The 24,866-nt window shown below is 36.3% G+C and overlaps 1 protein-coding gene across 3 annotated transcripts in view; it reads right to left on the minus strand.

Annotated features, from left to right (window-relative positions):
• GOLM2 (golgi membrane protein 2) overlaps nucleotides 1-24,866 on the minus strand; it is a 107,750-nt gene that overhangs the window by 53,411 nt on the left and 29,473 nt on the right. For all 3 annotated transcript variants that reach the window (XM_058737909.1, XM_058737907.1, XM_058737910.1), the window contains exons 2-6: nucleotides 13,461-13,515; nucleotides 7,307-7,409; nucleotides 5,541-5,631; nucleotides 3,345-3,489; nucleotides 2,940-3,020 (exon numbers count right to left, since the gene is read on the minus strand). In XM_058737909.1, coding sequence (XP_058593892.1) covers nucleotides 2,940-3,020; nucleotides 3,345-3,489; nucleotides 5,541-5,631; nucleotides 7,307-7,409; nucleotides 13,461-13,515 — 475 coding nt within the window. The remainder of the gene's footprint in view (nucleotides 1-2,939; nucleotides 3,021-3,344; nucleotides 3,490-5,540; nucleotides 5,632-7,306; nucleotides 7,410-13,460; nucleotides 13,516-24,866) is intronic.

Below are 24,866 nucleotides of genomic sequence, written 5' to 3' on the forward strand. Positions count from 1 at the left end.
AATCCGACATGAATTTGTTGGCATCTTATCAAAAGTATTATTCATCTCTATTCATTCTAATGAAATGGTTGTGTGCTTTAAAAAAAAAATTTTTTTAATGTTTACTTTTTAGAGAGAGAGAAAAACAGAGTGCAAGCAGGGGAGGGGCAGAGAAAGAGAAGGAGACACAGAATCCAAAGCAGGCTCCAGGCTCTGAGCTGTCAGCACAGAGCCTGATGCAGGGCGTCAACTCACGAATCATGAGATCATGACCTGGGCCAAAGTCAGACGCTTAACTGACTGAGCTACCCAGGCGCCCCTGTGTGCTTTTTTTAATCAAGCAGAAGCAGCAAGATAGGATTTTTGCCCTATTAAAGCAATTCATATGTGAAAGACATCTGAAAACCTCTGTCTGATAAGGACAATATACCTAAAAATGGTCTAGATAAGATCTCTAAGACCTCTTGCATTCCCCTTTCATGTTACTCTAATTCTGGAATCTTTGGTGGCCAGGTAATAAATTTGGCCAGGTAATAAATTATGACAGTGGACCAATGAGAAAATAAATTGAGACACTACACACTTAGAGTAGCAATGGTAACATTTTAGCTTGAAAACTAGACAAAAAGGTTGAAATTTATAAATTTCAACACAAACATATTTTTGTATATACATGTGACATGAAAAATAAATGCATGCTTGCTCACATATCTGAATTGGGTATTTCTATATACTAGAAACCTGCAGTTTATCCTTGGCAAAACTTTGGGAGAAGCTTAAAAAATAACTAAGGGTGGGACGCCTGGGCGGCTCACTTGGGTCATGATCTCTCTCACCGCTTATGAGTTTGATCCCTGCATCAGGCTCTGTGCTGACAGCTCAGAGCCTGGAGCCTGCTGTGGACTGTGTGTTTCCCTCTCTCTATGCACCTTCCCTGCTCACACTCAGTCTCTCTCTCTTTCAAAAATAAATAATAGAACACTTAAAAAAAATTTAAAAGAGAGTAACTAAGGGCAATGTAAAGAAGATTAATCAAGCTAAAACTTAATGAGTCTAAGACTAGAGTAAGTACTACAAAATTCAGAATAATACATGGTCCTTGTTCTCAACATCAAATTAATGTTGAGCCAGTGGTTCTAAAACCTTAGCAAAGATCAGATTCACCTGGAAAGCTTGTTAAAACACAGAGATTGCTAGGCTCCATCCCATGAATTTCTCATTCAGTATGTCTAAAATGGGACCTAAGAATCTGCATTTCTAACAAAGTAATCTTAGGACACTGCTGCCAAGGACCACATTTTAAGAATCACTGGATAACTTCATTGCTTCACAAACAAATCATGCTCATTCTAACTCTGTATTTTTAAAAAGTATTTATTTATTTATTTTGAGAGAGAGAGAGAGAGAACATGCACAAGCAGAGAAGGGCCAGAGAGACAGGGAAGAGAGAATCTCAAGCAGGTTCCACACTTTTAGCACAGGGCTCGAACTCAAAAGCCATGAGATCATAACCCATGCCAAAGTCGGATGCTTAAGCGACCGAGCTACCCAGGAGTCCCTGACTCTGTATTTTTAAATTCCTGGTATTGCTCTTGTCCTTGTCTTTATTTTAGGGGCATATACTATGAATTGGAAACCCAAAAGAATATGGACAGAAAAGAATCTGAGAAAACAACCATACAAATGAAAGGACTAATAGTCTTTCATTTGGACCTCAGACACACAGCAATTTCAGCCACATACAGTGAGCTATAACCACACAAGGGAACCCTAAGATTGAAAAGGAATAAAAACAGTCAGGAAAAATCAAAGACATGCTGTTATTTCCAATTTTTCAACATAATAAATTGGAGTCAGCAGGGAGAGGTACCTATGGTAACAAAGAAACATAGAAATGGCAAGAAAAACAAAGAGACATGGAAAAAAAAAACAACCCAAACACTAAACAGGACTAGGATACCAGGAGTGATTCAGACCTCAAGTGGAAATGGATAAGGAGCAGACACATTAATGAAGAAAGAAACAGACACTGAACAGAAGTGACCATAAAAGAAGAAAAAGAAAAAATAGGGAAACTATTTATTTATTCATTTATTTTTTTTTAATTTTTTAAAGTTTATTTTTGAGAGAGAGACAGAGAGACAGAGTGAGAGTGGGGGAGGGACAGAGAGAGAAGGAGACACAGAATCCAAAGCAGGCTCCAGGCTCAGAGCTGTCAGCACAGAGCCTGAGGTGGGGCTCAAACTCACAAACTGCCAGATCGTGACCTGGGCCAAAGTTGAATGCTTAACCAACTGAGCCACCTAGGCACCCCTAGTTTTTATTTTTGAGAGACAGAGAGAGAGACAGAGACAGAGTGCAAGCTGGGGAGGGGCAGAGAGAGAGGAAGACACAGAATCTGAAGCAGGCTCCAGGCTCTGAGCTGTCAGCACACAGCCCGACCTGGGGCTCAAACTCACTAACCGCGAGATCATGACCTGAGCTGAAGTCAGATGCTTTAACTACTGAGCCACCCAGGTGCCCCAGGAATAAACTATTTAAACTGTGGCGTAAATAACTGAAAGGACAAGCAAAGTCCTAAAAACCTATATAAGGGTATTACCATGCCTTATTAAAGCACACCAACAACACAGCAATCTGGGAACATTTGGTCTCATAGAAATGAGGTATACTTACTTTTAGTAATCACAAATGGCTCTGACATAGTTTAACTGTCTAAGCAGTAACTTTGAATCAAGAAAATGTTCAAATATGGTTCACTCTTATCAAGGCAAAAACAAGGACTTTATACATTTTAGCAAAATTTTTTAAAACAATTGCATCCTAAACAAGTCCGGGCAATTAATAGGTAGTTAATTAACAGACACATCAATCTTCCAGAGACCTAGGACTTTTCCCAAGTGATTATGATTTTTACTCAAAAAGAGAGTAGGGTAAATAGTCTGATAACTTTTACTTACCGGTAGGAAGATCCTCAACTTTTGCAAGGTCATTCTCTTCTATTCCAGGCATTCCCGCATCACCACCTTGTTTGATTTGTTCTGCCCAAGTAACGAAAGATATAATTCTTTAGTTTTCCTTATATAAATTCAAAGTGATTTGAAGGAATGTAATAATCAGTTTCTAAAGCAACAGGCTACACTGACTGCATATCTTTATATCTTGCTTTGGACATAGCTATAACTCTGAAACAATTTACTCTTTTTTTCGTCTGTCAAAATATTCAAATGTGAAACAGCACTGACACCTATTCATAACTGAACTAAAATCAAACAGTATTCTTTATGACTGAAAATGCTCACTTCAAAATGAGAATATCCAAAAAGTCAATATCCTATTAATACAAAACAAAATAATAGTAATACCTTTCCCATGTGGAATATGATTGCTTGAGGGTTCTTCATTCTTATCTGCAGCATTCTCAGGTACTTTTGGAATGTTTTTAGGTACTGCATGATTGTTTATTCCCAACTCGTTTCCATCTTTTGAATCAAACTTGTTTGTCTCCTGCTGTTAAAGATTTGGTAACAGTCAATATTTTTCAGTTCAAGATTAAACAATTAACACAACTACTAATTAAATGTTCTGAAACAGTTCATTTTTTGAAACATATACTATGGGTCCAAATTCCAAACACTTGAAAATGTGGGATATATTATTTTCTGTCCAGTTTTTATACCTAATAAAAAATCAAAGACTAACACTTTTTAAAGTTTCTAATTATAGTAAATGGTCTAAGATGTTAGGTGAGGTAATTCTCTCTGGCTACGCTGAGGGAATGATTCTGCAAGAAGATAGTCTTGCTGAGCACTGGCCTAGTTGGGCATTGTCCTAGGGGCTGTGGGCAGGGTGAGTTCTCTATAGGCCTGTGTTGTAATCGAGCAGGATGGCAGACTACAGGAGGTTGGCACATGGAAGCCCCCTTAAGTGTGATAAGATGGTTAATGACATTGTCAAGCTTTTCCAGTAGCAGAAACAGCAAGGGTAGAAAACAGGCAAATTTCCTCCTAGGTGCACTGGCCACCCAAGCAAAGAGAGTAATGGCAGAACAATACACAGGTCAGTATTCCTTTCTTTTTTTTTTTTTTTTTAATTTTTTTTTTTTTAAGTTTATTTATTTTTGAGACAGAGAGAGACAGAGCATGAACGGGGGAGGGTCAGAGAGAGGGAGACACAGAATCTGAAACAGGCTCCAGGCTCTGAGCTGTCAGCACAGAGCCCGACGCGGGGCTCGAACTCACGAACCGTGAGATCATGACCTGAGTTGAAGTCGGCCGCTTAACCGACTGAGCCACCCAGGCGCCCCAGTCAGTATTCCTTTCAACATGCGTCTAACCCTATCATCTCCTTGGAAACTTCAATCTTTGGACCTGGTTAGGCCTGACTCAATTCTATCGGTGAACCAGTTTTGTCTTTTATACTGGTTGAGTGGCCTCAGTGAAAAAATGGGAGAGGCAAGGAGTTAAATACACATGCTAATGTTGCCACATAGGTCCTTGTACTTAATTACTTAATGTATATAGAAATGTTTTGTCAACTCTAAAACAGCATGCAATGTAACCATTAGTAACGTTATAAAAAACAGTAACATTAAAAAAATCGACAGGAAATTTGGAAAAACAAGAGCCAAACTGTAAGAATTTGTCACAATAAAGAAGAAAAAAGTGTTTTGACAATCAGGTACAGGTGTTCCAGTGTGTCTGGCAGACAAAATTAACAATAAACATTTGCACTGTGCTTCACTGTTTACAAACTGCTTTCGAATCTAACGTCCAGAGGCGCCTGGGTGGCTCAGTTGGTTAAATGCCTGACTCTTGATTTTGGCTCAGGGTATGAGCTCACGGATCATGGGATTGAGCCTCATGGTGGGCTCTGCACTGATAGCATGGAGCCTACTTGGGATTTTCCCTCTCTCTCTCTTTGCCCCTTCCCTGCTCATATGTGCTTTTCTCTCTCAAATAAATAAATAAACTTAAATTAAAAAAAAAAGAATTGATTTGTCAGTAAAGTTGTATCCACTTTACCATCTGAGAAATATATTAATAGCAAAAATTATTTTTAAAAGTCAGATAAAAACATTTAACTCAAAATTGGGGCTCCTGGGTGGCTTAGTCGGTTGAGTGTCCGACTTCGGCTCAGGTCATGATCTCGTGGTTGGTGGGTTCCAGCCCTGTGTTGGGCTCTGTGCTGACAGCTCAAAACCTGGAGCCTGCTTCAGATTCTGTGACTCCCTCTCTCTCTGCCCCTCACATGCTCTCGCTCTGTCTCTCTCTCTCTCAAAAATAAACATTAAAAAAATTTTTAAAAAGAAAAACATTTAGCTCAAAATTGGTTTTAAGAGTTGACATTGTCTTTTTGCAAATGTCTAATTCACTCAACAATAAAAACACTGTAAGTCATTTTTTTAAATTAGGCAGGCTAGAATACTTAAAAATATAATGTTTTATGACAAAAGTACATATTTTTATTTTAAAAGCACATATTTAAATTACAAGATTTATAACAAGAATGTATTTTGATTTAAGTATTTTTTAAATTTACTTTTGTTAAAAAAAATTTACCTTTTGTTCCTGCAAAAACTGGTCTGCTAACTTTTTAATATTTTCTTCATGCTGTGCTCTTAACTCCTTGATCTGTTGGCCACACTGAAAACTAAATTACAAAGTCATTCTTTTAGGCTATATTATCTTGGATTGACTTCTCAAAGTTGTCTAGCAGTGGAAAATATAAAGCATTCAGTTAGCAGCAGAGTGGGCACAAAAGGACAAAGCAGGCATAAAAAGAGATCACAGTCAAAATTCCTAGAATATTTGAATCTTTAATAGAGTATAAAAAATACTGATAAGGCTAATTAACAGAAATTAGAAAGATAAAAACTATTTTATAAATCTTATTTATAAAGAAATAATTATCAAAGCCAACTTCAGTCACAGAAGAGAAAACCATGAGACCAAAATACAGTAATAATTGAGAAAACCTAGAATTATAAGAGGTGATAAGGAGTGGCAGCAGACGATTCATCCAACAGTTCTCATTTTCAACACAATAGTAAGAGTCTGTGAACCATAAGAAGAGCTAGAATGGAAGAAACCAATAAATAAGACAGAATGGAGTCATCAAGAGAAAATGTGAAAGAACAAAATAGATAAAGATTGGGAATTTCCACTGGACAAGTGGTCAAAGAATACAAATATATCATTCATGCAAAAAGAAACAAGTAGTTAAAAAATTTACAGAAAAATGTTAACTTAAACCATTAAAAATGCAATTAAACTTCCTATATGTATATATGATAGTATTTTATTCCTATACTAGCAAAATTAAGTCCAAATTGTAGAAACTAATGTTGGTGGGGCTATGGGGAAACATTGACATTATAAATTAGCACAACCATTATAGAAAGCAATCTTTCACATATGTGATAAAAGCAACAAAACAATAAAAAATTCTGTCTCAGGAATTCTATGTTTGAGAATATACACCAGTGAAATAACATAAGAGGGAAAAATCCTTTTTGCGTAAAGATTTTTATAGCTGATATTCATAACAGTAAGATAAGGAAAACTACAACAGTCCAGCAATTGGGAGAGATTAAACAAACTTTGGTACATTAACATGCTGGAATAATATATTACCTCTGAATATGCTAACTCTTTAATCCTATTGATATGCTGAAAATTATTGAATACTGTCAGGTTAATATACTGATAACCTATAAGAGTAACAAATCAGAAATGGATAAACGGTGTTCTAAAATATGGTGAATCTTTCTAATTTTTGGTATGCAGTCCTAAAAAATACCCTTTACTATAAAATGGATTAAAGACGTAACAAAGATTTTTAAAGAGTGATTGCTACAAAGAGGTTCCCTGACCTTACCACCAACTTAGTGCAGAGATGTACAAGAGGGGACTGAAATGCCAAACAGAAGAAGCAGCTGGTGCCAGTCCCTCAGCTTATTCTGGGGACTTCTCTCAGCATTGGCTTCATCTTCTGGATGCCCCTCAAAAAGAACCACAGAATCTTCTTTCAGTCTTTGCACACTTAATGCAATGAAACTCAGGCCTTGCAAGATTTTCTGACTCACAATGTACTCCACTATATGGGCAGACTAAACACATCTTCTAAAAGGTATTCCCATGGTGTTTAACATACCAAAATAAGAGTTTGGATTTCAAAGAGGCATAGGAAGACAAGAGAAAAGGAACTTAAAAGACCTAAGAAAATTAAAGAAGAAAAACAGAAGCCAGAGAGGAAGAAATAAATTGTCCAAATGTGGGACACATATTCCAGATTCATAACTATTTGTTGCTATATGGCATCTCACCTCTCATATTCTAACCTCTTCACAAGGTAAGTAGTGTTCTTCCTATAGTCCTGAAGCTGGTCTTCTTGTCGAAGAAACTCCTGACGAAGCTCAGCAAGTTGCTCTATCCACACGATGTAAGAATCAAAGGAATAAAATTTACTTACTCTAATGCTTCTGATTGAGAAGTTATGGGGTTTTTAAAACTTATATACACTTCTCAATTTCTTTACTCAAACTCTCAGGGAATTAAACTATATAAATTAAATATAAATTATAAATATATAAATATATTATAAATATATATTATATAAATTTATATAAATTATATATAAATATATAAATTATATAAATAAAATTATATAAATATATTAAATTACATAAATTATATAAATTAAATTATATAAATTATATATTAAAATATATGAATTGTATAAATTATAAAAATTAAGTTAAATTATACAAATTATATATAAAATATATAAATTAAATTATATAAACAAATTATATATAAATTAAATTATATAAATTATATTTATATAAATAAATATATATTAAATTATATAAATTATATAAATCTAATTGCCTTTTATAACATATGCATAGACAATAAAATTTGTTTAAAAAAATAAGATAGCCTCAGTGGTTTCTATATCAATCAGAAATATTAAAAAATTATACATCTTGTCATATTATGTAGATACATATTAACTTGTGGAAACAGTGACAACAACAACAAAATCCTACTTAAAAAAATTTTTTTTTTCAAGTTTATTTATTTTGAGAGAGACAGAGACAGCATGAGTAGGGGAGGGACAGAGAGAGAGGGAGAGAGAGAGACAGAATCTTAAACAGGCTCCGTACCATCAGTGTACAGCCCGATGTGGGGCTCAAACTCAAGAAACCGTGAGATCATAACCTGAGCTGAAACTGAGAGTTGGACACTTAACTGACTGAGCCACCCAGGCACCCAATCCTACCTAACTGTATAAACCTATCTGCTTTATAAAGTTGGGTGGGGGGTGCTCATCGGTGGCTCAGTCAGTTAAGCATTTGACTTCAGCTTAGGTCACGATCTCACGGTTCATGGGTTCGAGCCCCACATCGGGCTCTGTGCTGACGGCTCAGAACCTGGAGCCTGCTTTGGATTCTGTGTCTCCCTCTCTCTCTGCTCCTCCCTCACTCACGCCCTATCTCTCAAGAATAAATAAAAATGCTTATAAAGGTGGGGGGAAATCATGTTTTTTAGATATATTGGCTACGGATAAAGAATTCAAGGTTTCTTTTTCATTCTAAATCACATTTGACTCCCAACTTAAGGTGCCAATTACGTGAGATCTCATTTCTAGTTTTGCTACTAATGCTAGGTCCCCATATACCCTTATAGCATTCTCAAAGCTCATAATTCCTGGACAAGAGCTGAAAGTTTTAGTTGTAACGAATAACATGAAATTCTAAGCTGGACAGTAGATTAAAAGTGGGGCCAGATGCTCTTTTGTGAACATTTAATACATAACCACAGGCCCCACATTTTCTAGAGTTGGTCCCTCTTCATGTGACCCTACAAATAAAAGTAATTCAGCCAGAGAAGAGAAATATCAGTTTCTTAAATACATGATTTAAAAATTAGCTAACAGCCTTAGAAGTAAGCTAAAGTAGAAGGAAGTCTTAATTAAAAAAAAAAAAAGTAACAGTAAAGTTTCCAGTTAAAAAAAAAAAAAAGAAGTCTTAATTTGTATAAATGGCAACAGAGGTCTTTTTGGTATAGGTAACATCTATTAAGACTAAAATGTATGTAACCATAATGTACAAATATTATAAAATCTACTTTTCATGGAAGACTTCTAAAATTAGTCTTATTACTTTAAAGGCACTCTAAAAATACTTGGGATTTAAGTTTTTAAAAAGCAAATGTAAACAAATATTTACAATGTAATTATATCCATGTAAAAAAACTAGATTAGAATAAAAATCCATCAAAGTACTACCAGTGATTATGTTTAGTGGTAGGATTCTGAGCGTATTTTTTTTTCTCTACTTTCTAAATTTTATTGTAGAATCATAACTGTGACAATGACAACAAATAAAAATTTTAAAGTTGGGTGAATATTTGTTGAGGCAGATAAATAGTTAAACAATATGCATAATAATAGTTTTTGTATAATAATCAAATGTGAAAAGTTAATGATTCACATAAAATGCTTGTAGCTGATAATTATGTTTATACATTCAAGCCACTTATTTTATTTAAAAAAATTTTTTAGATATAACATTTTATAAGTGTAAGCTATACGACATGTTGATTTAATTCGCTTGTACACTGTGAAATTACTACTGAAGCAATAGCTAGCACCTCCATCATCTCATATAATCATCATTTAAGATATACTCTCTTAGCAATCTTCGGGTACATAATATAATGCTGTTAACCATAGTCACCACATTGTTTATTATATCCCCAAGACTTACTCATCTTACAACTGAGAGTTTGTATACTTCAACCAACATCTCACTTTCCCCACCCCTCGAACCCCTGGTAACCACCATTCCTTTCTCTAAGTTTAATCAAGCCACATTTTAAATTCCTTTTTAATCTATTAATTCTCCAATATGTAAACATGGCTGATCTCCATAGTTTTTCATCCACTAACTCCACCTCAGATAAAAGTAGCAAATATGATACCAGGTATCCCTGAATAAAACATTCTGTTTGTTACTTGGTCCCTGGCCCCATCTCCTAAGATTTAGACAACTAGAGGTAGCAGAAACTATGGCCTCAGCCATGGATATCAATTCTACAGAGACAATGAGATCCCGGCAGGAGGCAGTGACAAAAGGCCTTGTAGCTTACACATAGAGTTAGCCAGTTCAGTGAACCTGTGTTCAGGCAGGAAAGGTTCTGAAACTAAAGTTACTGCAATTAAAAAAAAAAGAAAAAAGAAAAAAAGAAAAAGAGCACCACCTAACAGCTACTAGAGATGGCTCTCAATTGGTGGGCTTTAGGACTCATGCAGGCTTTTTCCTACACAGTAAAATAAATGAAGTAGCTAAGTTTACCTTCAGAGTGAACCTGAGGCTCACTATGATTTTAAGATTTGGGATGGTTCTCTTCTCCCCACAAAGCTTGTCACTGACAACATTTGTAATTCCTTTATCAAGAAGTAAAGTTTTATTTCTAAATTGAGATAAAAGGCTTAAAATACAATTGACAAAACAAAAACGTCAATATGAGTGAGTCCATGTAAAACATCGAAACCTTTCCTGTTTAAACAGAGAAAAGATTATATAAAGCAGGGAGCTAATTGGTCATTTGAGCCAGTCAATACAAAGACCTGAAAGGGGGAAACATAAACAGATCAGAGAGCAAAACTAAAGACAAAGTTTTCCTACATCACAATTTTACTTTCAACTGATTGCCTTGTGTTTTCTTTATTTTGGACCCAAATATACTCTGTGTCTACTGGGGCTGCTCCAGGTCACCACAGCAGGATTCTCAAAGTGACTTAACATACGATCAGGTCCACAGTTGATTGTGCAGGATGTTCTACTTCTGACAGTAACATCAGGGTATGTTACAGAAAGGCCTGGCCATACTCCTTCAATTTAAGTTCAAAAGATTAGGGATGTAGTTAAGAAAGGGGTTGCCTAGGACCAATTTTCAAAGCAAAAAAAAGAAAAAAAATTTACTTCTAGAAAATTTTGATTTCAAATTTTCTCAGCAATAGGCATAAAAATAAGGTGAGCCATTCAAGATAAATTGGTGTATACTAGAACGTTAATTTGTTAACTCAGGGATCAAAAACTAACTCTCATTCCTTTCATTTCCCAAAAAAATATTAGCTACCATAAGGTTTAGGTCTTAGTGTGTATTAATTCCATCATATCTAGTATTAATTTCAACGAGGGTGCCTAGGTGGCTCAGTCAGTTAAGCATCCGACTTTGGCTCAGGTCATGATCTCACTGCTCATGAGTTCAAGCTTCACATCGGGCTCTGTGCTGACAGCTCAGAGCCTGGAGCCTGCTTTAGTTTCTGTGTCTCCCTCTGTCTCTGCCCCTCCCCTGCTTATACTCTGTCTCTCTCTCAAAAATAAACAAACATTAAAAAAAACTTTTTTTTAATTTTTCAAAGAAAATAGTCCAATCTGGATTTTATAGTTGACTTGTCAAGAAGTTTGCTTCAGTCGAAAATAGTTCCTAAGGAGCAAAAGTCACATTAAAAGGAAATTCAATCTTAAGAGTGCAAGCTTGAGTAACTGCACTAAACCCAAAATTTGTAGAGGTATGAATTCAAATCAAAGCCTTTTATTCTGCTGAAGAGCATCATAAAAAAATTTTCAAAATATCTTAGGATCGACTTCAATGTACACTGTACAATAAAGACTTTTACTCAGTAACATGGGCTGTCATTTTTTATAAGGTAGACTAGGAGAAGGCACTGGACTTCTTATTCAACTGATCTATTATTATTTAATAGAAACATACTTTGATGACAAGCAGACTCATTTGTAAAAATAGCAAGCAGGAAACAGCACTGACAGAGTGGCATCTTCTGTGTCATCCTAATGTATCCTGTGAGTCATAAAGAGTAGAACACGGACACAAATGCAGCAAAAACAAATGTGGCCACCCAGGAAGTGAATTTTTAAGAGAATGTCAAAGCTGTTCTACATCATAGTAAAAATAATCATAATTTCTATTTTCAGGTTATAACACATTCCTAATAATTTGCTAGGTGAGAAGCAAAAACTTCAATAAATTACAAAGCCAGCTCAGGTTGGCTTCTTCAAGAGGATCATAAAAATCTATTATCAAATTCCACCTAAAGAGGGTCAAAATTGTTATAGAATAAAGATATATTTATGAAATTACAGAGCATGTATTACCCACACACAAAAACTTAGAGTCACTGCCTGCCAAGTTTTAAAATATACAGTGTTGGGGCACCTGGATGGCTCAGTTGGTTAAGGATCTGACTCTTGATTTCAGCTCAGGTCATGATCTCACAGTGAGTGTCCACCGGGCTCTGCAATGACTGCATGGAGCCTGCTTGGGATTCTCTCTTTCCCTCTCTCTCTCTGCTCTACACGCCCTGGTTTTGTGTGTGTGTGTGTGTGTGTGTGTGTGTGTGTGTGCGTGATGTACCCATGTGCATGCACGCACTCTCTCTCTAAAAATAAAGAAAGAAACATGTAAAAACAACAAAATAAATATAGAGTTATATTTATCACAGGGGTGCCTGGGTAGCTCAGTAAGTTGAGCATCTGACAATCTTGATTTCAGCTCAGCTCATGATCTCACAGTTCACGAGTTCAAGTTCTGGCTCTGTGCTGACAGTGCGGAGTCCACCAGAAATTCTTTCTTTCTGCCCTTTCCTCGCTCATGTGTGCACACATCTCTCATAAATAAATAAACACCATATATATACACACACACATACATACATACAGTGTTGTAACCAAAGGGTGTGAGGGAGAAGAGGGGTCCTCTTCAGGTCCCAAACTGCACAGGCAGGTGATGGTATGAAGTAATGTAAGCAAAGCATAGAGCTTGTTCACCGTACCTATTATTTTTTATAAAACCTTTAGTCATTTCCTATCACTTCATCTAAGTGAAAAAATACACACACACACACACAAATACACACACAGTATATCTATCTATCTATCTATCTATCTATCTATCTATCTATCTATCTATCTATCTATCTACAGGTTTCTTCCTGGTTTCTTTCCAGGTTTTCTTTCTGTTCTGAGTTTCTTTCTGTTCCCAGGGTAAACATGAAGCCTGGAGGACCCATCTAAAGCATCTCTAGACCTGAATGGATTATTTAGCAGTTGGACACAATACAGAGGGATTACCCCTTACCTTTTCCCTAGAAATTTGATAGCTTTTGAAGCTATACCTCAATTTTCTTTGAGGCTTCTTTCAGTAACATTTCATTGTATGAAATCTGTCTATATACAAGATTAAAATACAAATTTTAACTTTTAATGTGTATAAAGCAACATTAAAATTCTTTTATGATATCTTAAGAAAAAGTAAACATTTTGCCATCAAAGGAGCTTTGTTCAAAAATTTTTATTTCATTTAGCTGTCTAGCTATTTCTTAATTGTTGAGGATATTAGACATTTAGTGACCTTTGTTTATCTTTAATCTGTAATTAATTTTCTTACCCTTTAAATGATGTATATCTGCCATCTGATATGATATGTTGCTCTGTAGTTTAATCTGAAAAAAAAAATTTTCATTTTACTACAGAATATGGAGTTTTGCTCATATTTCCTCTTTTTTGCTGATATTCACTTTAAGTTTGATCATAAATACAAAAGAAAAATCCTTAAGTTATATATACCCACCTCTTTCCAAAAAGAATTAGAGAGAAATTTTGATTTTGTAATACTTTAAATTCGCAAAAGAATATTCACTTTACTTAATATATAGTCTAATAACTTTCAAACATTTAAAAATTTGAGTTGAACATTGCTTAATGGTATCTTTTTTCAAAATCTTACCAGAAGAGACCTCTTACTAACTCTATGTTAAAATAAGAATTAATTGTTTGAATCAGTTAATGCAAAATCAAAAGTAACTGATGCTTATCAAGCTCTCATACGATAACAGATACTACATAGGACTTGTTGTTGTGTTCATTGTCCTTCAAGATCCAGTAGACAAGAACAATAGGAACTTAAAACTGTAACAAAATATGACTCAAACTAATTTAACTTAGCACTTAATTTAAAAATTAAGACAAGGTCTTTGAAAGCCAGGATGTCATCCACAAAGAACCACTGTCCCAGATCTTGCTTAAACAGGTATCAATTGTAAAATGTAACAACAATATCACTACAAACAGGTTCTCTTGTCAACCTCAAAAGTAAATTGACTTTGAAAGTATACACAGATTCATAGTGATCAGAAGCAGGACCATGAGTGCCAAAATGATTATGATAAATACCTTTTCAATCTCTAAAGAGAAAGTTTTAAGCTTCTTAGTTCAAAATAATTATAGATTTGTAAGAAATTGCAAAGATAGCACAGAGAAGTCCCATATACACTTCACCCAATTCCCCCAATACATACATCCTATCTAACTATAACACAACATCAAAACCAGGAATCTGACACTGGTACAATGTGTATGTATAATTCTATGTCATTTTTACACACACACACACAGTCACACACACACACACACACTCACGTAACCACCACCAAAACAAAGATTCAGAACTATTCTATCATTGCAAAGATATCCCTCATACTATCTTTTATATTCAAATCTATCCTCCTTCCTCACACTATTTCTAAACCTGGTAAATACTAATTTGTTTCCCAACTCTGCAATTTTGTCATTTCAAGAATGTTATATAAATGGAATCATATAATATGTGGCCTCTTAAGATTTCTTTTTACTCAGTATAACATATAGTTGCTGCATATATCAATAGTTCATTCCTCTTTATTACTGAGTAGTATTCCATGATATGAATGTACTACAGTTTGCTTTAGTATTCAACTACTGTATAACATGTTGGTGGTTTCAACTTTTTGGCTATTACAAATACAGCTGCTATAAAAAACAGTATACTGATTTTTACATCAATATTAGTTTTCTAGGATATTTCTCTGGGATAAATGTGCAAGAGTGAGGTTCCTCCTTTTCCAAAGTGGCCATGCCATTTTCATTTACATTTTAAAAAATTACTGTACCTTGGAGAGTATAAAAAAATTGGAAAACATGAGAGCAGTCTCAAGGAATCAGTAGGCAAGTTTAGCACCTAAAGCAGTATACTTACTGTAGGAATTCAGAGATGGTTCTTAGCTGATCTGATCAAGGAAAGCTTCAGGGAAGGAATTTTTACCTGAATTAGTCATTGAAGGCTAGGAAAAATTGTAAATAGGTAGAAAAGGGCATTCCAGATAGAGAGGATGACATAAGAAAAGGTACAAAGGCAAGAAAACATGAGACATGTATGAAAATATGATCAAAATATTGTTTGGCTATAGCACATGATACAGGAGGAAAAGCAGTGTGAAAGAAGGTTGGAGAAAAAAGACCATGGAGGGGCCCTTCAGCCTTAACTGGGTCTTCCCCTAGAGTCCTGGCAGCTTTGAAGAATGAAGCTTAACATATAATGTTGATATTCAGTCATAAAAAGGAATGAAGTACTGTTACCTGCTACAATATGGATAAGCCTTGAAAACATACATGCTAAGTAAAAGAAGCTAGTCACAAAAGGACATGGGGTTTCTTTTTGTGGTGATGAGAATGTTCTGGGGGCACCTGGCTGGCTCAAATGGTAGAGCACGTGATTCCTGGTCTTGGTGTTGTGGGTTCTAGCCCCACGCTGGGTGTAGAGATCACTTAAAAAAAAAACTTTAAAAAAAATGTTCTTGAATTAGTGGTGATAGCTGCACAGTATTGTCAATATACTAAAAACTAAACTGAAGTGTATACTTTAAAAGGGTAAGTTTTATGATATATGAATATCTCATTTTATTTTATTATTTTTTTAATTTAAATTTTTTAAAATTTACATCCAAATTAGTTAGCATATAGTACAACAATGATTTCAGGAGTAGATTCCTTAATGCCCCTTACCCATTTAGCCCATCCCCCCTCCCACAACCCCTCTAGTAACCCTCTGTTCTCCATATTTTAAGAGTCTCTTATGTTTTGTCCCCCTCCCTGTTTTTATATTATTTTTGTTTCCCTTCCCTTATGTTCATCTGTTTTGTATCTTAAAGTCCTCATGAGTGAAGTCATATGATATTTGTGTTTCTCTGACTAATTCCGCTTAACCCTCCAGTTCCATCCACATAGTTGCAAATGGCAAGATTTCATTCTTTTTGATTGCTGAGTAATACTCCATTATATATATATATATATATATATATATATATATATATATATATATATACACACACACACACACCACATCTTCTTTATCCATTCATCCATCGATGGACATTTGGGCTCTGTCCATATTTTGGCTATTGTTGATAGTGCTGCTATAAACATTGAGGTGCATGTGCCTCTTTGAAACAGCACACCTGTATCCCTTAGATAGATACCTAGTAATGCAATTGCTGGGTGGTAGGGTAGTTCTATTTTTAATTTTTTGAGGAACCTCCATACTGTTTTCCAGAGTGGCTGCACCAGCTTGCATTCCCATATCTCAATTTTTTTAATGCAAAAAGATAGAAATGGAAGTGCCGAGGGTATTATAAGGCACCATACGTGAAACTGGGAATAAAATAATGGACAAATTCTAGGCACTCAAGGAGTTTATTATTTTGGAGAAACAATCAAATAAATAGTTAATTATAATATAGTAAAATAAATGCTATTATTAGGTTCTGCAGATATGACAAGAGAACTTAGTAGAAGCACTTAAATCCTTAGGGGATAAAACACCTTAGGGGAGTGAGGAAAGGCTTCTGGAGATGATAGCTAAAATGTGTCCAGTAGGAAGAGTAGTGTTTTTCCAGGTGAAGTAGGCAGAGGGTAAGGAGGAAAGATATTCAAGGGATGTGTCAAAACTTAGAAGTGAAAAATACTACACACTACAGAAACTGCAAGCAGTTCTAAGCAGCTGAAGCTGCTAGAAACATGTGGCAAGGAAACATGGCTAGAAAGGTAAGCAAGGTCCACATTATGAAGGGTCTTGCCAAAAAATGTGAGTACATTCCCATGGCTATGGTCAACCTTTAAAGGACTTCAAGCAAGGTAGAGCAATCCAATTTGCAATTTAGAAAAGTCAACCTGGCTTCAGTAAGAGAAGTGGACCACAGGGACAAGACTAGAGGGAGACCAGGTAGGAGAGTAGAAGACTACTGTTGTATTTCAGGTGAGAAAATGGTGGTCTAAGACAGGGGTGGGCAAACTATGGCCTGTGAGCCATATCTGGCCTGCTTCTGTTTTCATAGGGATGACAAACTAAGGATGGTTTTTACATTTTAAAATGGTTGGGGCAGGGGTGGGAGGAAAGCAAAAGAAGAAGAATATTTTGTGAATTATACACAATGTGAATTTCAGGGTCTATAAATAAAGTTTTATGGGAAACAGCTACACCCGTTCATTTACATATTGTGTCCGGCTGCTTTGGAGCTACAGTGATTGTGACAAAGACCATATGGCCTGCAAAGCCTAACGTATTTACCATTCGGTCCTTTATAGAAAAAGTTTGCCAATCTCTGGTCTAAACTAATAGAATGAGAACAGGGAGATAAATATACATGGGAACTATTAAAGGGAAAGAATGAATATCTTGCTGATTGATTAGATACAAGGGTAAAAGAAGAAACAGCAAGGATGATGTTTAGATTTCTAAAGTAGGAAACTAGATGAGTAAGGTGGCAGTACTCCACAAGAGGGAAACAGGAGAAATAGACTTGGGGTGGGAGGGAGAGTGGGGGGATGATTTTTACAGATTTGGACCTGTTGAATATGAGGCACTTGTGACACACCTGAGAAGAGATCTTGTAGTCAGCTGGATATATAGGTCTGGAGCTTGGGCACCAACGATTTGAGAGTCATTAGCATATGAATAGCAATTAAAGCCACAGGAATGAGATCACTGATGGAAAGCTGCAGAGGCAGCAGGAGAAACGGACACCAAATGCTATGTGATCAGATGATCACTAAAAACTGCTCTCCAATAATGTGCAATTAGCCTATGTTTACTTTTTTCCCCACTTCCTTTATTTTCATGATCCAATTTTTTTTGCCCCTCCAAAGAACATAACCATCTTTTATTCTTGCTTTCAATAAGTTTGTATTACTCTGTTTTTTATCCATTTTTATGATGTTATCCCAACGTCTCTGCACTCTTTATTTTAAACTTGCTTTTGAAATTGCTACAGATATGCTATTCTTAAATGCTAGGCTATCCCAACGTCTCTGCACTCTTTATTTTAAACTTCCTTTTGAAATTGCTACAGATATGCTATTCTTAAATGCTAGGCTATGAGTGGCCTCAGCTTCCCTGCACTGTCTCCTTTGTATCCTTATATACTTTTAAAATTTTTTAATGAAGGAAGGGAAATTCAATCCACAGACCACAAAAATAGTATAGAATTATATGGGCAGTACTGCTTTATTTTTATCATTTTAATTTTCTCTTCAATCTTCCTTACTGAGAATGGAGACACTGATCCCAATGGTTCATATGTAAAGCCCTCACATTTCAAAAGCTGCTCTGGAACAATATATTTTACGTGGCACTCAAGAGAAAATCATAGCTTGTCTAAATAAAAGCCCTTTCTTAAGCCAAGCATAATGAATTTATTTTCCACCCCATTCCTTTGCCATGTAAGGATTTTTCAGTTAGCTTTTCGGACCCCCCTCATGGCATATTGTTCCCTTGGCATCTCATGTTCTCTATTATTCCTGTCAATCTTTCCAGAACAAGTCTCACAATAATCTTATATTTAGTGTTTAGTATTACCAGCAAGTACCAGTTCCCAATTTCTCTCATGTCCTATTAACACTAGTGCAAGTTATTATTATTACTTGTACCTATTAACATTGTGCAAGTTATCTCACCTTCCATATGCCTTTGAACAGAAGTGCCAAGGATTTGCTCAAAGACCTCACAGAGCCCAGGTGGGAGATCATTAAACCTAGAAGTTCTCTTTCCTCTACAGTAATTTTAGTATGCTCCTCACTTTTAGAATCTAGATGTCTGCTACTAAACTGTTTATTTTTTTCACAGTGCAATATTATAGGCATCTGACCCCTCTTCTCCCCATATGTATACCTCATCCCCCAAATTCTCATCTACCTCCTGAAACAGTTTCATAAGGAATTCTTCTTACATTCAATGTTATCCTTTTAAGGAAATCTGAATGTGTTTTTAGCTACCGTAACACTCCTTTGTACTGTTGCAAAATGTAAGAATATAAAGCAATGACTTAATTTTGGCTTTAATCTTATGTTTTCTACCATCTTGAGTCTGTTTATGAAGACTTTTTCATTTTGTTTCTGATTTTTTTAATTTGCTCTAATTTCTTCAACTTTGTTTTCCTTTCCTTTCATGCTTTTCATTAATCCTTTCTTCATACAGACAGGTCTCTTTAGTTCTTTAACTCCTTTGGTTTTAACCCTTCCTCTGAGAGCCTTCACTTGTTTTAATACTTCCAGCATCTCAACACTTTCAAAAGGAAGCTTGGCTTCCCTTTTGATCATTCTTCCTCATAGTTTTAATTTCCTTGTGCTCTAACATGAATTTGCTTATCTTCTAAATGACTCTGCCAAAACTTCCCAGTTGTTGAGAAACTAATTTGATTCTCACTATTGCATGATTGGAAAAAAAATATTTCACTCTGCCACAAAAACTCGGTTGAACTGGCAATGTAATAGGAATACTTTCTTTTTTTTCTAAGTATATTCCAGACAGCTAACAGTACATAAACTCTAAGAAGTATGATTTAATCCTTATTTTATGAAATGATTCTCGTCCGGCTTCACAGGTCCCTTTTGGTCACTTTCAGACTTTTGCCAAAATATCCTTATTTACAATATATTATAACATATGAAATGATTTCTCTTTCAAATTTCTTTGGGGATGAGAGATCAGTGTGTGTAGACAGACAGAGAGACAGACACACATTCCCTTGCCTAATTTACATCTATGGTCAGACAGATTCCAATCCAGATTCCAATGTATCCTTCAAAAACCCAAAATGCTCAAAATGCCTTGCCCGACTCAACTCTACTGGGAAGAGCCTCATATTCAGTCCAGTCAAAAACGAAACATTCTTTTATCACATGCAGTTCTATTTCTAGTAAGAATGTCACCCTGTTTCTCTTCTACCCCCAAGGTTTATCAGAAATGAGAATTCCAGGGTGCCTGAGCAGCTCAGTCAATTAAGTGTCCAACTCTTGATTTTGGCTCAGGTTATGATCTCATGGAGCTCATGGAGGCTGCTTGGGGTTCTCTCTCTCTCTCTCTCTCTCTCTCTCTCTCTCTCTCTCTCTGTCCCTCCCCCACTTGTGTGTGCATGCTCTCTCTCTCTCAAAATAAATAAGTAAACATTAAAAAAATGAGAATTCCATGACAACAGGCACTGACTGCATTTCTCATTCATCCCTGTATGTCCATCTCAATAAATGTTTGCTGAATCATTCCTTAGATTTTCAAGTTTTATACTGTGTACTACATATTCTTCTACCTTAAATGGTACTTTATTCATATTTATGTAATTCTTTTTCTTTTTTTTAAGAGAGAGAGAGTGTGCGAGCAGGAAAGAGGGGCAGAGGGAGAATCTCAAGCAGGCTCAACACTCAGCATGGAGCCCAACACAGGGCTCAATCCCACAACCCTGGGATCATGATCTGAGCTGAAATAGAGAGCCAGATGCCCAACTAACTGAGCCACCCAGGTGCCCCTCATATTTGTATAATTCTAATTATCCTTCAAGACTTCTTCTAAACCCCCTCATTTATTTCCCTTTGTTATCAACTTCATTGCCTTAGCTTTACTTCACCTTTCCCCTTCTGTAATACTGGTCTCTCTAGGATTTGCAGTCCATCTATAATTGGCTGATTATGTATGCTGTCTTTGGCCTTTTCCATGTTAATCTCTTAAAATGTTTTTACTGTCATTCCTGAGACCTTTCTTTTTCTCTCTTCCAAGACATATGTTCTTTACCTCTTTTTTTTAGTAAGAATCATCTTCTCTTGATATTTTCCCACGGCACTTCTCACTCGTCCTCAGCTATTTCATCTATTTTCCTCTAATCTTTCTTCCTCCAATACCTAAAACATAATCTTTATATTTTTACCACCTCTTTCTGAAGTTCATTTAGTGCTTTCCCATCCCACATGGCTACTCTGAATTAATTTTGGCAGCTGCTACCAGCTCAGTGGCTCTGCTTTTCTTTTCATTCTGGGACCTTGAAAATGGCTCAGCTGTGTATGCTTCACTTTCATTATGACCTGTTCTTGGACAATCAGCACAACTTTGACCATTGATCCCAAAGGTTATATATAATTAGCTTTTTACAGATTTCTGGCTCCTTTTTTCTCCATACCAGAAACATTTTTCCCATTTATATCTCATACTCAGATGATTTCTAGAGACAATTCTATCTTCTGTAACATAACTACCAAACCTGGATGATCCTCAGAATCACCTAGGGAGCTGTAAGAAATACATATTCTTACCTCCTCCACCCCACTCCAGTGTGATTTATAATAGTCTGGGGATCAGCCCAGAAATCTTTTTTTCTTTTTTTAATATTTATTTATGTAAGTAATCTCTACACCCAACATGGGGCTCGAACTCGCAACCTGGAGATCAAGAGATACATGTACCTCCAACTGAGCCAGCCAGGCACCACTTCCCCCTGTCCCCATTTAAATCTTTTTTTTAATGTTTATTTTTTTAAACTTTATTTATTTTTGAGAGAAAGAGGGACAGAGTGTAAGCAGGGGAGAGGCAGAGAGAGGGAGACACAGAATCTGAAACAGGCTCCAGGCTCTGAGATGTCAGCACAGAACTTGATGTGGGGCTCGAACTCATGAACCGTGAGAGCATGACCTGAGCTGAAGTCAGACACTTAACCGATTAAGCCACTCTGGCATCCCGTGAAATTTTTTTTTTTTTTTTTTTTTTTTTTTTTTTTTTTTAAAGCTCAAGTGATTCTGATAAGCTCAAGGTTTAGCAGTTACTCATCTATATTATGTCTTTGGCTGGGACCTATAGCAGCTGGATCAAAATGATATATTAATAATAATTGATGGGTATTAAATGTTTAAATTTTTTAATTTTTATTTTGTGCCAGATCTCTGCTAAGTGTTTTATAAGTATCACTGCATTAAATCCTCATAACCATCCTATGAGGTGGGCTTTACATTTTACAGACAAGGAAACTGTACTCTATTTCATATGCCTACAGTAGATACCAGATATTCTCCCAAGCAGTCCCACATAAGAGTCTGTGTTCATGACCATTGTGCATATACTAGATCAGCTAAGTGATTAAACTTCTTTTCTTACTAATATTATATTACACACATGTTATTCAGTCAACATTTCAAACACACTTGCAACTCTTACTTGATCTGTTAAAGAATTAGTCTCTCTTGAAGCAAGTATTAGTTTAAGCTATACCCAGTTACATTTTTAAAAAGAATAATCAAGGTGTTTGGTGTTGGTTGGCTATAATGAATCATCACAAAGTTCTTTTATTCACCCATTCATTTTTATTCAGTCATTTATAAAGCATTTACTAAGTATCCACTATGTGCTAGGCCTAGGGATATAAAGTATTTGGTCCTGGTCTATTAAGAAGAATTACAGGGGCGCCTGGGTGGCTCAGTCGGTTAAGCGTCCGACTTCAGCTCAGGTCACGATCTCGCAGTCCGTGAGTTCGAGCCCCGCGTCGGGCTCTGGGCTGACGGCTCAGAGCCTGGAGCCTGCTTCCGATTCTGTGTCTCCCTCTCTCTCTGCCCCTCCCCCGTTCATGCTCTGTCTCTCTCTGTCTCAAAAATAAATAAACATTAAAAAAAAAAATTTAAAAAAAAAAAAAAAAAAAAAAAAAAAAAAAAGAAGAATTACAGGGGCGCCTGGGTGGCGCAGTCGGTTAAGCGTCCGACTTCAGCCAGGTCACGATCTCGCGGTCCGTGAGTTCGAGCCCCGCGTCGGGCTCTGGGCTGATGGCTCAGAGCCTGGAGCCTGTTTCCGATTCTGTGTCTCCCTCTCTCTCTGCCCCTCCCCCGTTCATGCTCTGTCTCTCTCTGTCCCAAAAATAAATAAAAAACGTTGAAAAAAAAATTTTTTTTTAAAAAAAAGAAGAATTACAAAGAATCACCACCATAAAACAAACTATGTTTGTTTATTCATTCATTTGTCAGCCAGTCACAAGAGAAACATTTATGAAACACCTAGTAAGTGGAAGATACTGTTGAAGGCCTAGAAATATAGCAATACACAAGAAACAAGAGAGAGATCTGGGTAAAGAATACACATTTGGAGTCATCAGCATAACTGAAGTTTTCTGAATGAGTATGAGCACTTACGAAGAGAGCAGAATAAGTAGAGAAGAGGATCTTAGACAGGAAACTATGAACTAGTGGTGCCTGACTGGCTCAGTCAGTGGAGTCTTGATCTTGGGGTTGTGAGTTTGAGCCCCATGTTGGGTACAGAGATTACTTAAAAAAATAAAATCTGAAGACAAAAAAGAAAACTATGAACTATAATACTTAATCATAAATAGAGGTGCATCAAAGAAGACTAAGACTAAGCAAAGAAGACTAAGAAGAACTGAGAAAAGGAAAACAGGAGAGTCTGGCATCATGGAAGCCAAGAGCACAGTGCACTGGGTAAAAGATGTTGAAATATTAGTAACAGGAAGAGAAAATCCAGATATGAACAAAGACAATTCTGTTTTCAAGAAATCTGACTGGGAGTGGCACTTAAGTGGCTCAGTTGGTTGAGCATCTGACTCTTAATTTTGGCTTAGTCATGATCCCAGGGTCGTGGGATCGAGCCGTGTGTCAGGTTCTGCACTGAGTGTGGAGCCTGCTTGAGATTCTCTCTCTTCTTCTCTCTCTGCCCCTCCCCTGCTCATATATACTCTCTTACACGTGAACACTAAGTGCTGAAGAGTAAATAGAGACAGAGATTGAATATAAGGAGACTGGATTAATAACAGTACAAGATCTTTGAAAAGATGGAGGAAATTAGATTCAGAAAACAGGTACCGAGGCTGGTCCTGGAGAAAGTAGGAACCTTTTTTTATTTTTTATTTAAAAAAAATTTTTTTTTTTTAACGTTTATTTATTTTTGAGACAGAGAGAGACAGAGCATGAACGGGGGAGGGGCAGAGAGAGAGGGAGACACAGAATCGGAAGCAGGCTCCAGGCTCTGAGCCATCAGCCCAGAGCCCGATGCGGGGCTCAAACTCACGGACCGTGAGATCGTGACCTGAGCTGAAGTCGGACGCTTAACCGACTGAGCCACCCAGGCGCCCCAGGAACCTTTTTTTAATCCAACAAGGAAGGAAGACATATTGGTAGAAACGTAGGTATGCCTGCAGATTTGGTAATAAAAGTTTTATCAGTTCCTGTCCAATTCTGTCAAAAAGGATACAAGATCACATGTTGGGCTGGAGTTAGGGGAAGAGGAATTTAAATGGGGGATAGGAAGTGGGGGAGGCTTGAGGAGAGGAGAAGTTTGAAAGATGCTGGAATCGATAGGTGTCTAGACTACTGTAATTTGTAAGGTGCTATTGAAAGCCCAGTTGGGGCAGCTGATCATAAATTTCTACAAATACCAGTCTGGCTATATGATTTTCTCCAGCTAGGTTTAAAATAGATATGTAAAGCAGAGATAATACCTATCCTTCTCAAGCTATTCCAAGAAATAGAAAGGGAAGGAAAACTTCCAGACTCATTCTATGAAGCCAGTATTACTTTGATTCCTAAACCAGACAGAGACCCAGTAAAAAAAGAGAACTACAGGCCAATATCCCTGATGAATATGGATGCAAAAATTCTCAATAAGATACTAGCAAATCGAATTCAACAGCATATAAAAAGAATTATTCACCATGATCAAGTGGGATTC

Source organism: Neofelis nebulosa, chromosome 7 (genome assembly GCF_028018385.1).
Source record: "Neofelis nebulosa isolate mNeoNeb1 chromosome 7, mNeoNeb1.pri, whole genome shotgun sequence".
Lineage (NCBI taxonomy): Eukaryota > Metazoa > Chordata > Mammalia > Carnivora > Felidae > Neofelis > Neofelis nebulosa.